This window comes from Antrostomus carolinensis, unplaced genomic scaffold (genome assembly GCF_000700745.2).
Source record: "Antrostomus carolinensis isolate BGI_N321 unplaced genomic scaffold, ASM70074v2 scaffold2670, whole genome shotgun sequence".
Taxonomy (NCBI): domain Eukaryota; kingdom Metazoa; phylum Chordata; class Aves; order Caprimulgiformes; family Caprimulgidae; genus Antrostomus; species Antrostomus carolinensis.
In genome coordinates, this window is record NW_010288875.1 from 7681 (window position 1) to 30203 (window position 22523).

General features: G+C 38.5%; 1 protein-coding gene across 1 annotated transcript in view; it reads left to right on the plus strand.

Annotated features, from left to right (window-relative positions):
* Positions 1-3985: 3985 nt before the first annotated feature.
* Positions 3986-22523, plus strand: part of LOC104524851 (clavesin-1) — a gene marked incomplete at its 3' end in the record, with an annotated part of 28913 nt that continues 10375 nt past the window's right edge. The window contains exon 1 of the mRNA XM_010167851.1: positions 3986-4374. Coding sequence (XP_010166153.1) covers positions 3986-4374 — 389 coding nt within the window. The remainder of the gene's footprint in view (positions 4375-22523) is intronic.

Genomic DNA, 22523 nt, shown 5'->3' on the forward strand with positions numbered 1-22523 from the left:
TTGAGCAACCTGATCTAGTTGAAGATGTCCCTGCTCATTGCAGGAGGGATGGAGTAGATGATCTTCAGGGGTCCTTTCCAACCTGTTGTGGGTGTTTAGATAAAAGTCTGACTTAACAGAGTTTGATGGCAAGGTTCACTCTATTACTTCCTACATAGAAGAAACATAGAGGGAGAATCCAGTTAGAATCAATTTAAAATTCTTTACACAGGGACTGGAGGTGCAGAAAGGTAAGGGAGACGCTCCCATTGAGTCACCAGGTTCAGAATGGACTCCCTTGCTTTCTAAATTCCTTCTCAGAGATGAGTTTAAGTGTGGCTGGATCCACTCCTAGTCCCAGACCTGATCAAGAGTTTATGATTAGGGGATTATGTGTTTTCATGGCTAAAGGATTATATGTGCACACCTGATTCTCTATATCACTTAGCTAAGATTTCAAAGTTTGATTATGCTTATTCCCACTTCACTTACCTTCCATCTGGGCATCCAATGTTTGTCTGCGCCAAAGTTCAAACCCTACATTTCCCAAAGCAGACCCTCAGAAAATGGATTGTATAAAAATAAATAATTTAATAGAGTGGTACAGCAGCACGGTCAGCTTGTGTCTCCGGGGAGGGGCCCCCAACAAGAAAAAAGAAAATCCTGAGAAATTGTACCCTTACAGACTAGTCATCTGCTCCTCACCCAATTGTTCAGTCCAGTAGTAAAATTTGGGTCTGGTGTCTTCTTGTTCCTCATTGGATTCCCTCGCTGTCTTCAGACAGGCCATTATCTTGTCTAGTTGCAGCTGCTGTTGATGACTATAGCCTTGAAGCCTCTGTATCTTCTTATTTACACTGGTTCCAGAGACCCTGTTTGACTAAGTAGATACACGTTCAGTAAATCTAAGTGGAAATTTACAGCTTGAGGCTTAAGGCTTCAGCAAATCTAGCTACTCATGCCAAGTAAGTAAAGCTAAGGAAAAAGCATACTAAATCAAGCAATATTACAACTCTAAGTGATTCATTCTATTTAAAACTTACTTATTTAAGCTAAACAACTAATATCTCTTAACACTGAGAAGAGTCCCTGCTGAAGGGGAGAGTTGTCTGGTGTGCAGTCCAGTTGTTGCCCAGGGAGGATTCCAATTGTGCTCATCCAGCGATCTGTTGTTGGTAAAAGTTCTCCTTGCTTTGAGGAGCACTCTTGAGACGTGTCCCAGCTCAAAGGGAGATCATCACCATGCAGCCACACTGCCTAGCAGGGAGAGCCCAAAGAAGGCTTACTTAGGCTGTCATATTTATGGGATAAAGTGGCTGGCTCATAGTCAAATTGCATAAAATGGGAGAGGTATACACAAGACTCCTTGTACCCACAACTCTTTAGTGTTCACTATGTACCTCTGCTCCTTTGTGGGTTTTGTAGAGGAGTTCTCAGCCTGGCTGTTGCTCAGGCTTTTACCTCCTTTGAAGCCTGTACTAAACTGCTGCTGGCTTGGTTAAAGGGGGTCAAGTGCATGCCTCACACAACCCAAACCATTCTGTGATTTTATGATTCCGTAATTCTAAGTCAGAGGAGCTTCAAAGGTGTTTGAACTCATACTGAACCCTGAACCAGAGGTGATAGAGACCTCAGAGAAGGTACTTGCTTCCACCCCTCTGCTGGTCACCCTCGAACACAAACAGCCTCCTTAGGGTACGACTTGCTGTTAAAAGGAGAGAAAGAACCTTACATTACACTCCCCTAATGACAGTGTCACACTAAATACACTGAGCTTCCTTAACTAGCTCATGGAGGCAATTGTAAATAAAATAATGATTTATGCAAGAAAATGCTAATGCCAGCATTAATTTGAGATCTTAGGCACAAAATATTGGCCTGATTTTCCTGTGGCCTACATCAATTTTACGTCAGTGGAATTCAGTTGATACCATCGGAGTTATCCTATTTTGGCCTAATTAAGGTAAGAAGAAAGTAAATAACCATTACTTTATTTTTATGTGTGCAATCCACCTTTAATATAACTCTCATTTCTTTAAGAACTGAATAATCTGCACCCATTGATTATCCCCTCAAAACTTCAGGGCTTGTTTTTCTGGAGTCATTTGTGTTCCGTAGTGACTTGTCAAAGGCAGGCAGCCTTCTTTCCTCCTGGCTCTGCTTTTCTCCAAGTTTTTCCAGGCTGATGAATCAGCAGTTATGCTGCCCCGCAGGTAGCTGTTCCTATCTCCAGCTCCACAGTGAATACAGAAAGAAGCTGCTTAACAACCTCTCCTTTGTATCACCTACAGACAAGTTTAATGCTGTTGAATGAAAATCTTATCTCCTGCCAAAAATTTCCTTTAAGCAAATATGAAGAAACTGTCTGTATTCAAATTTAGGAATCTCATCCTGAGGCTGCAGCTGTGGCATCTAAAAACGTAGTTTTTATCAATGACATGCAAGCTTACAAAACAGGGAACTTGGGCATCCCTTGTGCTGTTTGACTTCCAGGTCCTGCAATGTAACTTTGAGCAGCCCCTGGATGAAGAAATGTGCTGGCTGCTGCTGTCCCCTTTGTTTGATATGAGAACACTGAGCCCAGGGGAATAGCTGAGTGAAATGGTTATTTTGCTATAAATAATTCATAACTTTCCAAACAGCTTTCTTCAAGTACAATAAAGCATGCCTTTCACTGAGAGATTCCCTTTTAATTTTTAAACCAATTTTTCTTTTTCAGAAATTAGAAAGAGAGAGATCAGTTAGGCAATGTGGTTTTTTGTTTGCTTGTCTGTTTTTTTTTTACAGATGAAAAACTGGGAGGATCTTGATCTTCCTTCACACACATTTCACATTGGAACAGACCTTGATCTTATTTCACACAAGTGTAACTACACATACTTCGATGACAGCCTCTTGCTAATTATGTCACTGAAATATAAGAGATTCGCTGTACCATTTTGTTCATACATAACAGTTTAAGCAGCTTTTCTTGTAACACTTGTGAAAACAAATTCTAGGTAAAGTACAGGAATGAAAATGAAATTCAGAACTAGATATTCAGGAAAGCTACAAGATGCTGAAAAAAAGAATTTATGATAAAATACATCTCTTTTCAACTAAAACACCAATCCTGTCAGATTAGATTTATCAAACATTTTATTCATGGGAAGTTTCCCATGAAGATGTATCAAGTATCAATGGGAAATATTTTCAGTGAGGCTTTACCAAGTAGAAAATATCCCTGATGTTGGTGGAGTTGTTTTGGGGGGTTTGTTGTTGGGTTTGGGTTTGTTTTTTTTTTTTTTATATCAGTTTTACAGTCAGCTCAGGGGCTAATTCAAGGAAAGCTACAAGCTGATAGTACAGATGATAAAACCAAATCAAAAGGTTGTTATACTCACTGTGGTAAATGTAAATCTGTGTACTTAGGAAGCTGAAATGTAGTTAGGGGTGGAAAAAAATTATTATTATTTTTGGTTTTGTCATCCTGGGCTTGAAGCTATGGGATGCTGTAACTCCCACACTTCTATAAGGCAACTTTGCAACTTTGCATTTTAATAATAAGTTGCTACAGCTTAGTATTAATTGTCAATTAATCACATTGCCTTTCTGAAAGCTTGAATACGTGCATTCAAGATGACTGCCTTATCTGAAATGCACCCATTCTGAAACTGACTGCTATCCTCATATATGAAGTACACAGAACAATTTTATTGCTATAATTTCAGAAATGCATTCGTGTAAGCCTTATATACATATTTAATCTTTCTATTTGCTTTTTCTTTTAGTAAGTGATGGAATAAACAGCACTTTCCTGTGGATGGATTATACTACATGTGAACTGCATGTTACTCTCTCTGCAAGAATAAGAAAAGCCCTTTGCTTTCATTTGTTAAGTGTCAGCTTGCTAGCAAAAAGCTTCTGAATGGCTCGCACTCACAGCAAACCCACAAGTGAATGGGATCAGCATTTCTCGTGCTAAAATATTTGAAGTTAAGGATTTGGAAAAGAGGTTTTTGCAGAGATGACCCATTTACAAGCTGGACTTAGTCCAGAGACTATAGAGAAAGCCCGTCTGGAACTGAATGAAAACCCAGACATTTTGCATCAGGATATCCAGCAAGTCAGGGACATGATCATCACGAGACCTGACATTGGGTTTTTACGTACAGATGATGCCTTCATCTTGAGATTTCTCCGAGCCAGAAAGTTTCACCAAACTGAGGCCTTCAGACTGCTGGCTCAGTACTTCCAGTACCGCCAATTAAATCTGGATATGTTCAAGAACTTCAAAGCTGATGATCCAGGAATTAAACGGGCTCTGACAGATGGGTTCCCGGGAGTACTTGAAAATCGTGACCACTGTGGCAGGAAGATTCTTCTGCTTTTTGCAGCCAACTGGGATCAGAGTAGGTAAATGTAGATAGCATCCTTATCTTTTAACATACACTCACATTCAACTTGTAATGGAATATTTGTGACCATACTTCAAGCAGCAAGGCCATTTTCAGTGAAATATTTTGTAACCATGAGCCCATTTCACTAAAACTTCATATGATCTGATTACATCTCATTCTTCAGACATAACACCATTGACAGATAAGGACATATCAGTGTGTCAGATAAGTAGCTCATGTTTTTTTCCCTAAATATTTTCAGTTTTTAGCCAGACAGGGTCTGTTTGCTATAAATATATTAATGCCTGTTACATAATTGCTTCAGTAATATCATAGACTACCGAACAGGTTGACAGAAAGCAAATGCCTCAAAACATATGGGAGTTCTTGTAGTTCTTCTGTGGCAGATGGAACTGACCATATTTATTCTGTCTCCTGTCTTCTTAACATATTTTTTGTTTGTTTGTTTTAACCATTTCAGGAATTACAGCCTGTGTTATGAGATTCCCACAAACTGCATTTTAACTTCTACATACTCTGGTTAGTGTATGCTTGTTAGGCTGATAAATGGGAGATTCATGCAAAGTATATTTTCTGTTCAGGTCATTTCTTTACAGAATAGTATAAACAAAGATATCTCCCAGCCATTAATATAAAATGCTGCCCTTAAATGTTAATGTGATTAGTCAGCTTCCACTACCTATTTTAAGTGATAGAGAGAGAAGGGGCTAGTCCAGGAATATCATGTTCACATTGTCCATCAGAAGTCATTCCATTCCATTTTCCTTGCCTTCATAGCAAGATGTAGAAGTCTAACCAGCTGCAGGATTGCCATGTGTTCTGCTGATTTTTTAGATAAAAATTAGACCAAAGAACAAAATTCAGATTCAGATTTTCAGTACCATAAATTCTAATGAGTTCCAGGTAGGATTTTGTCTTGGCATAGTTTAAAGTTGTCCATGAAAGTATCATCCTTAGGAGTCAATAGACTGGAGCTTTGAATTAATATTATAGAAATTATTAAAGAACAATACACATATGCCTGCAATTTTCCATGGTGTTTTCTGGGAAAACTTTTCATCTCCATGTGAAAACAGAGTTCAGAGGTGTTTCTAATTTTCCTTTGCATCTGAAAAATAAATATATAGAAAAAGTTTCAGAAATGTAACTTCATGTACTTAAGTATTTGGTGAAATCCAGAACAGAAGCCAGTGATAAAAGTCCTATTGACTACAAAAGGGTCAGCAGTTTATCTCCTGTCTTTCTGAACTGTGAGCTTGCCTTTCTTCCAACCACAAAACACTTCCTTTAGCAAGTGGCCTGGAAAGAAAGGTGAATGAACAGGTATCTTGAATTAATAGAAAGTATCGGCTTTAAAGGACAGAAGCACTGTGGCTCTGCTAGTTGCATTAAGGGATTTAGATATTATATAGAACCAGCTTTGGGTTTCTGATCCCTTAACAAAATGAATCCTTGCGATTAACCTCATACATCAGGTCCTGCTCTTGGAAAGCTGAATGTGCTGCTGTCTAAGGCTTCTGCACTGAGATTTTGACAGAACATTGATTCCTGACAGATTTTGGCTCAAATTTTCTGCAAGTCCTTTAATACGCATCCATGTATATGTGTGTGTGCAAAAACCAAAGTGAGCCTGCTTGCAAGATACCTTGTTTCTGAAGATGTAATTTTAACCTTCAAAGAAGAAAGACTGAGGCAAATAGGGTAGGCTATACTTCCCTAAGGTTCCTCAGTGAAATTAAAAACCAAGCGCAAATTTTGCCTCTCTTCAGACACTGAAACTTCACTCCTCTATGGATGCAAATGATAAGAAGTGTAATTTCTGTGAGCTTTTATAGCACTGCAAGTGGTACTAGGATTTGGGGGGTTGATCTCCATTTTTGCTGTCTAAAGGCATCAACAGGAGCAAAAACTGCTAAGGAACAGGAAATAATGAGTGTAATGTCCTATTAAGCACCAGGGAAGGAGGTTATTGACCAGAAGAAGTATATATTCATACATACTTCACAAAGAACCTCATACAAACACGCATTGTGTATATCTTACATACATATATGTTGGGCAACCTTTCTACTGTGTCTGCAGTGACAGTAAGATGTTTACAAGCTCACGTTTCAGCTGAATGCCAATACAATCAATTCATGTTCAATTTATGATGCTGTGATGTTGATTCACAAGAGTAAGAGCTCAGACTTCAGCATGTCTTTCCTAACTTTAATCTCATTTGCAGATGGTTATGTCTTATCTTTCTTTATGATTAAATCATAATTTATAAGTAATGATAAAGAAGTCATAATTTCTAAAAGATCATTTTAAATCAGCACAGCTATAGTCCATACACTGATTTTCAGTCCAGGTATTCTTACCACTTATAGTCCTGGCAGTATGGTGGCTGTAGGGATCACATATCAAAGAGGCAGAAGCAGTCTCAAAATGTTTTAGTTCAATATATTGATTTGTAAAACGAAATATCATTATTTGTATAATGTGACAGCTTGGACAAATCAAATCCAAGATGTTTTTAAGGATCAAAGACAGAACTTCTATGTGAACTTTTAGAGATATTTGTAATTTCAGCTTCAAAAATGTAATTGATAGATCTAACTTCTCTAGAAAACTAGGTTTTAGTTTCCAGTCTCTATGTTTCCAGATTCAGCTTCCAACTGCTGGATTGTGTTGGTTTAAAAGGACCACAAAAATATGACAGCTTCCCACATTTGTACTTTTGTGTCCTGACCACATAATATTTTAACCTACTTTCAAATTCACTGAGAATGTGGCACTGTAGGGTAAGTTACTGTCAGGCAACAAGAAGATAGTGCATTAGTTACATTAGTTACTCTACAGCAGTGGTTCTTGTGTTCCCTTTTAACCACAGTGAAGGTAAAACAGCTAACTCTCTTTTCCTTGAGGGCAAAACAACCTTGTGTTGTCCACAAGGTAAAGAACATTCTTGTGGGCAACCAGCAGCAAAGATAATGTTTTGCAAAGTACTGCACTAAGATAATATTTTGCAAAGTACTGCGCTAGCTTAATGTCTTGCAGTATACTTACACTGCCAGAGCTTAATTAGATTGAACTTTACTCTCAGAATTAGGAATATTTCCCAGATTGCTAATACTCTTCATCATTCTTTTCTGGACCTTTCCTACAATTTAACCTTGTTGTTAATGTACAGATGGATCAACAGAATACAGTCTTTCAGTAATAAACCATCATGTGCTAACACTATCTCACTCTGCAGTATTTTCTTCCTTTTAGACATAAGATTGTCACTGTTTTCTTAGCTACTCTATCACATTTTGAGCTCATGTTCATCTCAAATCTGTTTCAAAGTCACTGTTTCCTAAAATACAAACACCACTGGTAAATGTGTCATACATTCTCATCCATAATGTGGGCACAGTCTAGCATGTGATTCATGCTCTTCTGGAGAGCTAAACCTGTCCTCCTCATCTATTACCACTGCACGGTTTTTATGACATCTGCAAAGTTCACTGGCAAGAATTTCATTTTTGCTTCTACATCATTGGAAAAGATAGTGGCTGTAGTTTTGACCAAAACCTCCTTGATGACTAGGAAAAATTCACAAGGAATGATAAATCTAATCTCTAAATCACTAGCTGATATCTATCATGGTGTCAGGTTTTCATTCATTTAGCATGTACTGCATTGGTTTAATTTTACTCTATTTTTTAGACAGCTTTCTTAGGGATGATGTCATCACTTTCTCTCTAGGTCCCACATAGTATATTTTGGATCTGTTAGTTAATTACATATGATGCAGAACATAAATCTTCAGAGGCATTGAATAAGTGAAAATGAGCAGATGGATAAAAAAGAAAGAGATCAGATTAGTTCCACACTGAGGGAGAGGAAAAATCTTGAAGTATTTTACTGTACACTAGAGAATCTATGCAGGGAGGGCCATCATTCACTTTGATCAGAGCTCAGTCCTCAGAGGTGCAGAATAATCCAACTACAAGGTGTGAACTCACCCCAAACCTGCAAAAGCTTCACATATACCACTGATTACAGAGCACTTTATTTTTAAATTGAAATTGTGGAGTGGTAAATACAGGTAAGGATGTTGAATTGATCTTGTCAGGAACTTTTTTTATTAAATAATTTGCATTATAAAAAATCCCAGTTTGTAAAACAAATACAGGTCTACATAAAAACATACAATTTTGATGAGACTTGAACCAGGATTTCACACAAACACAAATCTGCTATGTGCTGGATTATGAATACTCCTTCTCTCAATTTTTCATTTCATCAGTGTCACCAAATCTAAGCCCACACTCCTCTGATGTACTTCTAGTGAAACTGAAGCTTTTAAAGAAGTCAGATGAGAGTGCCTTTTCAGATGTTGGATTGAGGAAAGCCTTCACTCACTACCACAGCTGTTACTGCCACTGCTTTCTAATATATCCTCTTTGTACACATGGGAGAGGGGGGGTTTGGGTGAACAACTAATTCAGCAGAAGGCATTCATTAATCTTCCAAGTAAAGATATTTCCTTCAAGGTTGTTCAGCCAGAGTAAAATTTATTTCTGTATAGAGAATCAGCACAAGGGCTATCTCCAATCATTACACATGGGTTATGTACTGATCTGCAAACAGAATCTTGGGATAGGGGGTCAGATGGTTACCTATTGTCTTTTGCAGCAAATTAGTAATAGTAATAGTAATAGTAATAGTAATAGTAATAGTAATAGTAATAGTAATAGTAATAGTAATAGTAATAGTAATAGTAATAGTAATAGTAATTAATTCATGTCTTCATGTTTGGACTGTTATGTCTTAAAAGCTGTCAAATAGATAAAAAACACTGCAATTCAGATGGAAAAAACTGCTGCTTGTTTACAACATAGATTCCCAAGTCAGCTGATAGCCACAAATTCTCTTTTATTAACCAAGGAATCTCAAATTCCAGATGCTTACCATTCTATAGGAAAGTGTATTGAGTTAGGCTAAAGGGCAAGGAAATAATCTGACATAATGGTAAACCAACAGCTACAAAGATTTTAAAGGATCACAATAGAAAAAATGATGTCCTTGCTGCGATTGCTCATAGTGATGTAATTACAAGGATATTATTATCAGCAGATCCTGTTGGTATAAACAAATATGTCACAAATGCTGATTATTTCAATATATTTCAAGGATAATCTCAGATACTTAATAGAATATGAAGGAATAAACATCTGTTGAGACTGATTTATAGTCACAGGCAAACTTTGGCAATAACTCAGCCTCATAGCTGTTTATTATGAGAGATTATGGCTGATATACAGCCAGCTCTAGCACAAGAATGGTTTTTACACAGCAAGTCTTTGTGTCTGGTTAGGAGATAGTGCATTTGTGTTGTAAATGCTTGCAGTAATTCAGATTGAGGTTGCGGTTCAAACATTGCATTGACCAATAAATAGCCTAGAAGCATGCTGTATTAAAAAAAAAAAATCATATTACATTACTGAGCTGGTCTGAAATGGCAGCAGAATCCAGGGTAGTAGAGGAAGGAAGTGTAGCATAAGCAGCACACTCATTTGAGGGAGTAACAGATGTGCAAATTAAATGTTGGACAAAAAAAATGAAAAGGAACTCTGTCTTGAAATATTTTAATGTGCTTGGAAGCATCAACTTAATTCAATTTGGACCATTTATTATGGAAGCCAAGTTTGGGAAGGCTGTTGTAGTCCATATGAATGACAGGACAACATACACAAATGACAGTCCTGGATAGGGCTGAGAAAGGAATGAAAGAAGAGAGAGCAAATGTCTGAAAAAGAGAAAGAAAAACAACAGCTGGGAAAGTTATGAAGCATATGTTGAAGAACAAGACAAGCCTGACTGAAAGGGGAAAAAAAATCATCAATGTAGGGAGGGTACGCCAGTCAAACACATATTGAGAGGGAAGAGTAGGTGAGTGGACGGTGTTGGGTTGACGGCTGACTGAAGAGCTGTGAAGGACAGTGCCAGTGGGTGAGACAGACAATTGCTGGAGCTGGCCTGCGGGAAAACAAAGGGAAAAAACCAGCAAACTGGAAAGTGTCTCTGTGCCACCTCCCTCCTGTGGAGAAAAGAAACCAAATCCAATCCCCAAGCTTTATAAATGGAGAGGACAATGGCTTAAGAAAAATACAGACACGCAAACACATGTACACAGCAAACACATACTTACACATGCACACACACATCATTCCTTCCTAGGCTGTCTCAAAAGACCCAAATTTTGTGTGAGGGTTTTTGTCTGGGTGCCAGAAAAAAAACCAAGAAACTGCTCCCAGTTGTGATAACACTACTTGTGACTTGTCCCTAGAAAATGACCCCTACTCCTACGTGGGCTATGTATGTCAACCTTGCAGCTGGGTTCTGCAAAATAACATTATAACAAAGCTATATCAACAGAATAGCACAAAGCCAAACAATGTGACATCCCACCTGTCTCTTTGTCCCTTTGACCCTTAGGAACAGCTGGTAACCATGAATGAATGCTCCTATACATAGCAGGTTTTTGAGTTGAGATTTTGACATAAGGTGAGACTTCAACTTTAATATTTTTTGTCTGAGCTTTTCCTAAATCAAGTTTTCTAAATATCTGATATTCTGGTCAGTTTCTAACTTGTCAACTTAATTAAAAGGAGCTAAGGCAAATTCATGCATTGCAGCAGGAACAGAATGCAAAGGGTCAGGGGAGGAAAAAAACCTTAATTCTCTGACTACCTATTTAGTAGGCTACATGCAGTAGAAGCATCAGAAAGGAGTGGAGATACTGAGCTGGAATCCTTAAATATACTTTAACATTTTAAAACTCTAATAATTTATTGATAGATTATTTCCCCAGGCCATGATTTATTTTAGACTTTTTCCTCTGAACACTAAGCCTCTGTATCAATCACATGTTACATTAAAATAGTTACTTTTTCCACCACACCCCTGTTGGTACTGAGCATTCTCCTTTTCCATCACCCTCGAAGCACCAAAAGGGATGCTTTGGAACTGCTGCTGTCAGCAGGCTGGGTGATCCCAGGGGAATTACAGTGGTCAGCATGAATTCAGTCAAGATGTGCATGGTATGAGGGGTGCTGAGCTCCATGAAATGGCTGAAGAGCATATTGGGGTAAATTGTAGCCTGCCACCATGGTCAACCTGCTTCAGGGTGCTTGCCTACCTTGGTGAGGCTAGAAGATGAGGGAGACATCAACTCCTATGGTTGCAGTGGTGAGATTGCCCTGACATTATCTCTGATAATATGAGGAAGGAAGTGCTACAAGCACCTGTCTGCCACAGGAACCTAAGAATTTAACAGAACAGACAGAGGCAGAGGCCAGGGGAAAGGATGGAGGAGTAAAGATGTTCCAATAAACTAGCCTAAAAATTGAGTTGTTAAAGCTCTTCCATACATGATGTTTTGCCTTTTTTGACATGGGTAAGCCAATAAAACAAGTGGAGCATCATAATTAACATGCCATGACTGGAGACTTGATTCCTAAAAAGAAGAAAATGGAATCACTCCTTGGGGAAGAGGAAATTTTTGTCTTAAATTCTGATTGCACTCTCATAGTTTTTATTTTAATAAGTGCAGCAACCATAGGAGCAGAAAAAAGCATCTATCCCTTGCTCCTAATCCATTATAAACTCAGCTCTGGAAGCTTCCTGGACGGTCCATTTGTAACAGGGAAAAGAGGGTAAAGCCAGCCAGTTAGCCTCCTGTTGGAATTATTTCCTATGTATCTGCCTATTTTCTACCCATGCTGAGCAAACTTGCATCAGTAAAGATTAATTTTTAAGAGAAAGGTAATATGCAAATATCTTCATTGGTGCTTTTTCTTTATAGAAAGACTGTAACACTTTTCTGCTTTTCCATTGTAGACACACAGTGGATGGCATGTGTCTGTGCGTGGATTAACATGTGGAACCAGTTATCTTTCATATATGCAGTATAAATCACAACACCAAGCAATGTTATGATGCTATATGATCAATAACAATCTATTTAAAAAATGTATATGGATTATTTATATAATATCAATGTTTGATTGAAACTGTAAGATTCTAAGCTGTTGATTACCATATTTTTGAAGTTAATGTATCGGTATACATAAGAAGAAAGATTCGCTTTTCAGAAGTAAATTCGTATGTTTTCTATTTTGACCTTGCTGACCTGCAGTGTACCAAAGCCCTTGTTACGGACCTGCTGCTGGCCACTGTCACAACAAGGATTTGGGGCCAGAGAAACCCTTGGTCTGATGCAGTAGAGCCACTCTCATGTGCAGTTTACAAGACATTTACTCTCATGTAGCAATGCAGGAAACTCAAGACTTTTTTTTAACCTTTTTAGATCAATATGGTTTTCTTCATTGTTTCAGTTACAAGCCATCCCCATGCCTTCCTTTTTCTTTCCCATAGATAGTCCTGTGCTCCGTTCCTCAAAGCCATAATTTCAGCTTCTCTGGTTTTCTACCATGTCAGTAGAGGAACTGAATTCTGTACATTCAGATATGAATGATGTAGTAAAGGTGAAAAAAAGTTGTAGCAAACACAAGGCCACCACTATGGTGTGATCAGGAACATGTCCTCTGCTTGCCAGAGCTAAACCTTTTACTGTTTCTTTCCTTCTGGCTTCCTTTCACAGTAAATCCAAGAGATGCCAGTCACATGTACTAAATATGCACAGACTAATCTACCTAGTATATGTGGTGCCTACAACCCTTTAAAGTGCTAAGGTATGTGTTAGCACACAGAATTTCTTTTGTATAGGTATTTCTGATCAGGAAAATGCACACCAGAGTGCGATAACCTTATCTATGGCATCTCCATCCTCTCCTATTATCTTGGACCTGTGATCCTCTAAGCTGTTCTCACTTTGCAAGGTTTCTGAATAAGAATGCATTGTCTTGTTTTCCCAGGGATAATCCTACCCATCTGTTGTGTAAGTACAAAAGGAGAAATGTGATTTATATTGAAAGAGAAAGAGACTGCTGAAAAAACCTGCTTCCAAATGCACTGCAATATTCATTTGAAAACTGAGATAAAAAGGAGGAGGAATAAACTCTGACCTAGGCAGAGACAGGAGGAAATCTTTCCATTTCTTAGGTTCTCATTTACATGTAAGCCACTTTTATCTGGCTACTGCAATTTAAATTCAGTTTCACTCTGATAAAGCCTTCAATTCTATTTGAATAAAAGAGCTTTACAAGTCTGGGGAAAATGGTAATTTGTGTATGCTGTAGCTGCCAATAAATGCCTTTTTCCACCATCTCATTATCATTCTCTGCTAAAATTTATACACAGGTACATGTACATTCACTTTCTTTCAGAGAACATTTTATATGATTCATTTAAAAGTAATTCAGGATCATTTGTGGATTTACTTCATAAAGAAGCATATCAGATGTGGACTCCATGTCAAAAGCCAAGGAGCCTTGTGAGACACCAGACATATCTGCCATTACTGGCTTAGTTCTGGCTGACCATGTTTGACTCTACCGGGATTTTCTCACCTCTTGGTTTGTTGAATAAGGTATTTGTGGTTAATTAATGGAGAAAATACTGGTTGGGCACAAAAGGATTTGGGGGTCAATGAAAGACTACAAGTAAAATGATATAGTAAGGTGATACCATTGAGGAAGCAGTGTCTCTGAGCTGTATTTCAGGAATGTTGTCTGCAGGACACCAGTAGTTATTCACATTTCCTTAGCTCAGCTAAGCTGTAACCTAAGTACTAGCATGAGAGGCAAATCTGAGCTAAATCTAGAAAAGAACATTAAAACAAGATGTCTGGAAAATGTAACAATGTAATAAAAGTTGAGGACAATACAAGATGGGATAAAAATCACAGAATCATAGAATCATAAAATGGTTTGGGTTGCAAGGGATGTCTAAAGGTCATCTAGTTCAACTCGTCCTGCAGTGGGAGGCTGAACCATCTTCAACTAGATCAGGTTACTCAGAGCTCTGTCCAGCCTGACATTGAATGTTTCCAGAGATGGGGCATCTACCACCCCTCTGGCAACCTGTTTCAGTGTTTCACTACCGTCATCATAAAAATTTCTTCCTTATATCTAAATCTTCCTATATATAAATTTTACCTTAATAAAAAGTGACAGTGAAAAGTTAGCTGTTTCCTTGGGGATGGGAATACAGAATAAAAAGTATAAAAGCAAATGGAGTTATCTTAAGCAGGATAAGATTTCTGAAAATTAGAAAACATTTTGCAATGATTAAGCTGGTTTGGGACCTGAACAGGTAACAGAAGCACTCCATGAACTCCCCATCACTGTATTTTTTTACTAAAGAAGTCAGAGAAAAATTAGGAGTACTTATGATGATGCAGTGCAGGAGATGAATGAGATGTTGTCACGCCACTTCCTATCCCCTGTTTATAGGATTAATTTAGCTTTGTCAAAAGCCTCTGAAGAGGATAAACTCAGAAGGTGCTTTAAGCTATCTAGTAATTTAAGAACATAAACTCCTGCTTAGCCAACTTAATTTCCTTTTATGACAAGGTCACCCATGTAGTTGACCAAGGGAAGCCAGTAGATGTGGTTTTTTTTGATTTTAGAAAAGCTTTTGATACTGTCTCTCACAGCACCATTCTGGATAAAATGTCCAGCACGCAGCTACAGAAGTCCATAATATATTGGGTAAGCAATTGGCTGATGGGTCAGGCTCAAAGGGTTGTAGTAAATGAGTTTAAGTCAGGCTGGTGGCCAGTCACCAATGGGTTTCCCTAGGCTCAATTTTAGGACCAGTGCTCTTTAATGTTTTTATAAATGATCTAGATGCAGGAATCAATTGTATGTTAAGTTTGCTGATGATGCTAAATGAGGAGGAGGTGTGGACTCCACTGAGAGCAGAGAGGCCTTACAGAGAGATCTGGATAAACTAGAGAGCTGCACAATCACCAACTGTATAAAATTTAGCAAGAGAAAGTGCCAGATTTTCCACCTGGGAGACGGTAGTCTTGGTCATATGTACAAAATGGGGGATGAGAGATGGGAGGGCAGCCCTGTGGAAAGAGATCTAGGAGTCTGAGTTTATGGCAAGTCGAATATGAGTCAACAGTATGCCCTGGCAGCCAAAAGGGACAACTGTGTCCTGGAGTGTGTCAAGCACAGCATAGCTAACAGGTCAAGGGAGGTGATTGTCCCACTGTACACTGCACTGGTGTGGCCCCAGCTCAAGTACTGTTTACAGTTTCGGGTGCCTCAATACAAGGACATCAAACCATTAGAGTGTGTCCAGAGGAGGGTGACCAAGATGGTGAAGGGTCTTGAGAAGCATCTGAGGTCACTTGGTCTGTTCATCTTGGAGAAGAGAAGGATGAGGGGTGACCTCATCACAGTCTACAAATTCCTCAAGAGAGGCAGTGGAGGGGGAGGTGCTGATCTCCTCACTCTGGTGACCAGCGATAGGATATGAGGAAATGGAATGAAGCTGTATCAGGGAAAGTTCATGTTGGTCATTAGGAAAAGGTTCTTCACTTGAGAGGGTGGCTGGTCACTGGAACAGGCTCCCCAGGGAAGTGGTCATGGTACCAAGCCTGTCAGAGTTCAAGGAATATTTGAACTATGCTTTTTGTCATATGTTTTAGTTTCAGGTAGTCCTGTGAGGAGCAAGGGGGGTGGATTCGATGAGCCTTATAGGTCCCTTCCTTACTTGACGTATTCTATAATTATATCAGTAAACTCTGGTATCTGAAAGTATGAGACTATTTTATATATAAGAGAAGCTGTGTAAAAGCAGCTTCCCCATCTGGGATTCTGAATACATGTTAGGTGACTTATGCCTCAGTTATATTTGAAACTGAGTATTTCTGACGTTTTATGGTGTTCCAGTGTCATTGTTTCCTATGCTGGAGCTGTTTCCCCTACTCACTGTGTGCTGAGGGGGATAATGGTAGCAAAACTTCTTGTCTTCCAGGTTTATTGCAACCTTCTTGATGGATTAGGACCTATTTAAAACCACTAAATAGTGCAGGTATTCTAACTTTGTGGAAAGGTTTCTATCTATCTATAATATGGAAAACTGCATAATTTTTAGGTAGGAGGCTCCTCTGGAAATAGTCCTCCAATTGGGGCTTTCTAATATGACTCCAATAAAAGAAATTCTAAGAATTAAGGAAAGTATTTGTAGGGAAGCACTCTGTCAGGAGGAGTATGCAGATGAGGTGCGTCAGAATAGGGCTTTTTTCTGCCTGTCTTCCTTTCAGAGCTATTGAGTTTTTCCATGGGAAGGTGTGTCTGAAGAAGAGTGTGGCTTTTCATGAAATGTTGGAAGTTCAGCTCTAGTGTTGGCTACATGTTCATAGAGGGGATGCTCCAGCCAATGTAGGAGCTACGTGGCCTGTCCTGTTGTCTGCTGTTGAGGAAAACAGCACAAGAAGGGCCTTCAGAGCTCTTGCTGACCCTGCTACTCAGTGACCACATCCATACATCCAAGGAAATATAATTAATGTAAAGCCACCTTCATCTTAACTCTGAAATACTCTGGGATATGGTTCTGGCACAGCCGAGTGTCTGGTCTCCAGGACATTAAAGGTTCTTGAATACTACTGCCAAGTCAGAAATACTTACTGTCTTAAAGTGGATCTGAGCTTTAAGGAGTTTACTGTGCTGTCTCATTCAGCTGCATTAGAGCCAGAGAAATACAGTGAATAACAAAGGTTATATTATCATATAATGCAGGAAGGTAACCTGCAGGCAGTTGTCAAATGTAATAAAATGCAAAGAGTTATAGCCACAGCTTTTAAGTGCTGCTGCATCAAAACTTTTGCTCAGACAATCTAGACTACAGCTGTTGAGCTACGTCACTGCTTATCACATGATATATCTAAAAAGACATTGCACTAATACTGGCCAGTCTGTGCTCACCAACAACCACACTAATTTTGCATATGAATTTGTTTGGTTTTTGCTATCAGCCCTGACCCTAATTTTTTCACTATGATGAAAAAACAAAGCAAGGCTTAATCCCTCACCCTAGAAGGTTTGCAACCTACATGGACAAAAATGAATTTGGTACCTTCCCTAAATGAAGAAGAGTGTGTCAGGGGGTAGGGTCCTCCCTGAGGCATGGGAACACTGGTGGCTCCCTGGAGTGGCAGGGCAGGGTCAGGCAGCTTGCAGCTGGCTGCATCCTGGGGCAGGGGTGCACCCTGGGCCTGATGGAGGGGCTCACAGGGGTTGAACATGGTCAGAGAGTAAATCAGTGGCACAGGGAAGAAATAACCAGATCTCTTCTACTTGTCACACCACTGCCTTGAAGACAAGGTCTTCTTTAATCCTGCTTCCTGAAAAATACAAAAGGAAACCTGAAATGACCCACACTCTGCCACACAGACAGACTTCAGTCCTGGTCCAGCTCTTACACCACGATGGTCAGGACAAACCTCTTTGTCTACTTTTTTGTCTGCTGAAGAATCTCTACATCTCCCAAAGGTGTGGTGGAAAATAAATCTCTTGGCTACCTTCCAAGTCTGGCCTAGGCTATGGCTCACTATAAATGACTATGAGTGCATCTTCAATTAAAAAAATGGTTATTTTCTTATCCTGAAGTATCTAGAGAAGTCAGAATTGTTACTATGCTAATGGTTTATTGAGAAAACAACCATTTGCCAGGCTGGTAGTGGTGAGCATATAAGGAGAACACACAAGTCATGGACAAGACTCATTTCTGCATGTGGTAAATTCCTCCAGTGTGAGCATGGCAGGCTAACAGTAAACAAAGCAAAGGAAAAAAAAATGGAAATAGTTATGCTTGAAGAAGTGCCCAGCATCAAGCAGCAGGTGTGATTTGTGGCTTAGCACCTTGATTAGCTGTGTCCTCTGAGGAGAGGCTCTGGCCAGGACTAGGGAGCAGCAGAATGCAGGGGTGAAGTGTTGTGGCCAGGTGGAGGAGAGGAAGATGTTCATCAATGTCCTGCCCACAGAAGGTCCCACTGTGCCTTGCTCTTCCAGCACTGTACTATGTCATGTAGTTTCCTGTTTCTGGAATGAAAAATGGGCTAATTCATGCCTTCAGTCATGTTGTGGGGCTCTTAATAAAACTAGTGCACATGACTAGGTCAGATTAGGTGAACTGAAAGTCTGTTTTCCAACTTTGATGAAACTCTGAGTTAGAAGATTACATGGCTAAAGCCAGGGAACCTCCTTATCTAATTCTTTCAAAAGCTTACACATTAAAGGGTTCATGCATTTCCAAAGAGCAAGAAGACAAAGAAAAAAAAATTACACATTCAGTAATGTGTATACTCACATGCAAGCCCAACAAATTCAACTATAGAGACAAAATCCTGCAATAAGACTACTAATGTGCTTTACACTAGATATTTTGGCTTATGGCTTAATACACTTCTCATGCTGACATGAAACCATTGCATTTACTTGACTGTTAAGTACTGTTGATTAATACTAAAATTGAAAAATATTAACCAAAGCTAAGTCAACTGAATGCAAGGGAATGGAGTGGTGAAGACTTCTGCCAGATCAGGGGGAAAAACCACAGAGAAGCTGGAATCACTCTGCTTTTTCATGTAGTTTTGTGGAGTGAAACTAACTGCAACACATTTGGATTAATTTTGCAAAGACTTGATCACTTGCAGTTTTCTCTGATATTGCCACAAGGCTTTTTTAGCAACAAGTTATGAAGTCAAAGCATTGGCTAGAATAAAGAGAAATATGTTCTTGCTCTTAAGCAAATGAATTCTGCTGTTGTAACAAATGTGTCATAAGACTCTGTTTAGATCTACAGGAAAGAACTCTCTCTGCCTAATTTTCTCCTTTCAAAACACTCTAAACTGTGAGATACAGAGAAAAAAGGACACTCAATGTAGTATTAACAAGCCCTACAAATTTAACAAGCCATCCCAAAATACCACGTTACAGCTTTTATATATTAAATCTTCCAAAGGCCATATCTTCCCTCTTATGGTGCAAACATCTTCAGTGACATCTCCTGAAAAGTTAGCTTTGCTACTTTTAAAAAAAGACCTTGAGGTGCAGCTATTCTAATAAACCACAATATGTTTGTGGCAACACCCAATCCCTTACTCTCTTAGCATCAAACCAATTAGATCTCAAGGAAGATTAATTATGACTTTCTCTTTTTATAAAGTCTGTAATGGGAAGGAACAGATGGAAAAAAATCACATTTCTTTGTAAACGAGCTTATACCAATGACTGCATGCAACTGTTCTCCAGAACAAAAGAGGAAGTAAAGAACAAGGGATGATTTACTTTTCCAAGATTTTCACGTTTACTTCTAACACTGAAGTTTTCCCTCTGGCATTTTTCTCAAGGCAATGTAACTAGACTTCCTGTGGTAATGTCTGCTGATCTTTTTTCTGCCTCTTGTTTGCTGACTTCTGACAAAACGGGGCCTCCCTGTTGTCTGTGTCTTCATTGAAGTGATCACTATTGCGTGTATTTGGAGCTGGAGTATTCCAGCTAACTGGTTCCAGAGCTGCCTCCTACAAATACCAATGTGGGATCTGGCAGGATGTCATTGTGCATTGAGTTTGAAAGCACAAAAATTATGACTGTCTGTTATTTTCTGTACTTAATTGTCACATATGTTTCTCCATGAGCAATTATTTGTAACTGAATGAGTAGTGTAGATTAGTGACTTCAATTAACCACATTTCATCAGTAATTGTCTGCATCGAGTATGTGAGAATTCTTATTAGAAGAGTGAAAAACTCACTTAATTATGTTAGCTTCATAATAAAAAGAAATGCAAACAGAAATAAAAGAGTATATAATATTATATCACCAATGTACAGAGGTTCCAGTTGCTCAGGAAACCTAAAATGCAGTTCCTTTGATCCAGAAACAGCAAACTCTGAAACGGTGGTTGCCAGAAGGCAGAGACTAGGCATCCACACATATAGTCTACTGTACAGAGGTTAGAGTGATTTAGGAGGTTACTGATAACTTGTGTAATAAGAAATTAATGAAACTTTTATTTCTGAATTCCTAACATTAAAATTCACATTAAATTCTTTTTTCAGCTTAACTGAATTGTAATAGTTTATAAACCATTTGAATTGTTTTTCACCTGCAATTCCTTAGAAAATTTGATAGTCTGCCAAAATAATAACATAACATTACTATTCCAGGTCAAGGATCACATTGCACCTGATCTGTACCCTATTGGGATGGAAGTGGCATGTACCAAAAAATTGTACTGGCTTCAGTGGAAAAGAGGATATCAGGCTGGGCTTCCTTTCACCATCACCATATATTCAGTACAAGTCTCCATAATCCCATTTCTGCCTTCTTTGGGATCTCAGCTTAAATAATTACTATGCACCACTGCTGTCAATATGTGACACAAAGATCCATCCCACCCTGTCCAGAAAAAAGCCTTCATGCTGCTAGATCATGGAATTAGTAATCTTGGGTAAAAAACAGAGTTTATTGCAGAATTTTAGGGTTTCAAATCCTGATAATGAAATACAAGTAAAGCATTGATTAAATGCTTCAGGTAGATTGCCCATTCTTTTCTTTTTTTTAAATAGGGAAATTATGTACCAAGGCACTGCATTCACAGGAAACGAAGTACTCAAAAAGTATGAAGTATTGGTCTGAGAGTTTTAAAATATGTTTAATTTTCCCCTTTGTGATTATGGTATATGAAATCATACTTAAAAATTGATTGTAGCCTATTTTGTCCACTGATCCTGCACAGGGGGCATTTTGAGAACAACTATCACCCTGGTAGTTTCTAATGTTCAGTTTGCAACCTGCATTTTAATATTTTCATTCCATAATTACTTCATTGGGTTTGAGAAAACCAATCTAAAAGCTGCTGTATTTCTAAATGAGCTGGGCCAGTCCCATTACTTTGTTCAGGTGCTGCTTTGGAAAAGTATCCTCTTGGCTTATTGTGTTGCAGGGAGTCCTTCTAGTTTCATCTCTTTTCCTTTTGTCTTGAAGTTCTCTAAGAAAACTGTATTTTTCAACTTCAAGGAAAAAAAAAAGAAAAGAAAAAGAAAAAAAGACCCTTGCAAAGGACTATTTTGACAAAGAAACCCCATGTATCCAAGACAAGCTCACTTCCTCACTTGGAAAGCACAAGGTTGTTGTAGCTGTCTCTGCAGCTGAACAGATATTGTTCCTCTTACCCAGCTTATTCTTCATAAGTGTTAGTAAAATCCACATAAAAATATTTGTATCTTCCTTTACGTAGACGTCTTTTGCTCTATTGTTATCATTCATACAAAAATACCCTTAGTAAAAGGCTAATTATGATACAGAGTATAGAGCTGATGATACTTAATTTCTATATTTAATAATTCCCCTTCTAAAGGAGCAATTGTCTTGCTCACTGGAGTTGTTACAGAAGCAGTTGTCATTCGTACTGCCTATAGAATTAAATTAAACACTAGTTCCCAAGGTTTGTCCTGCAATGTGTTGTGATTCAAACTGACGGTATCTTCCATAACTTTTGTTTTCTACTAGCTACTTATAAAAATCATTCGCTTATCAGTCTTTTGTTGATTGATATGTTGGGGAATCACATGTCAGTGGAATCCAGCTCTCCCAAAGCAAATTCTCAGTTGTTTTCCACATGGGAGGTCCTATACCCACTGAAGTCTGAGCCAAACCTGGAAAATGTGAGTAAAAAGACATACCTTTTTCTAATTTCACTGGTAACATTTGACCAGACTCCTCACTGTTGGCTGGATCGCATTTTTTTTTTCTCATTAAGGATTCTGTAAATTCTGGAGTCTTCTACAGATATCTCTCATCTACACTTCCAATGGATTTATGAAAAAAAAAAAAAAAAAATCTGCTGTCCTAGAGGGAATGGTTATTGATATTAATTCTTTCACTTTCTTCAGGATATAATCCACTCAAAAGTGGCTAGGGTGAAAACTGCTCATTTTTCTTGAGCTTCATGGCACTGAATATCCTTTTCAGTGTGATTGTGCAAAGCAATTTCTGAGTGGCTTGCAGCATCATGATCCACTTGCACCATACACTTTTAACATTCTTCTCTATTTCATAAATCTGCACAGGTTCATTTTTTTTCTGGTCCTTCTCCCCTACTCAGTTGAATCATTATAGCAAATTTCTTCATCATTGTTTCTGAAGAGATCTGTAGTTTTTCATAGACTGCTGTCTTATGAATCTT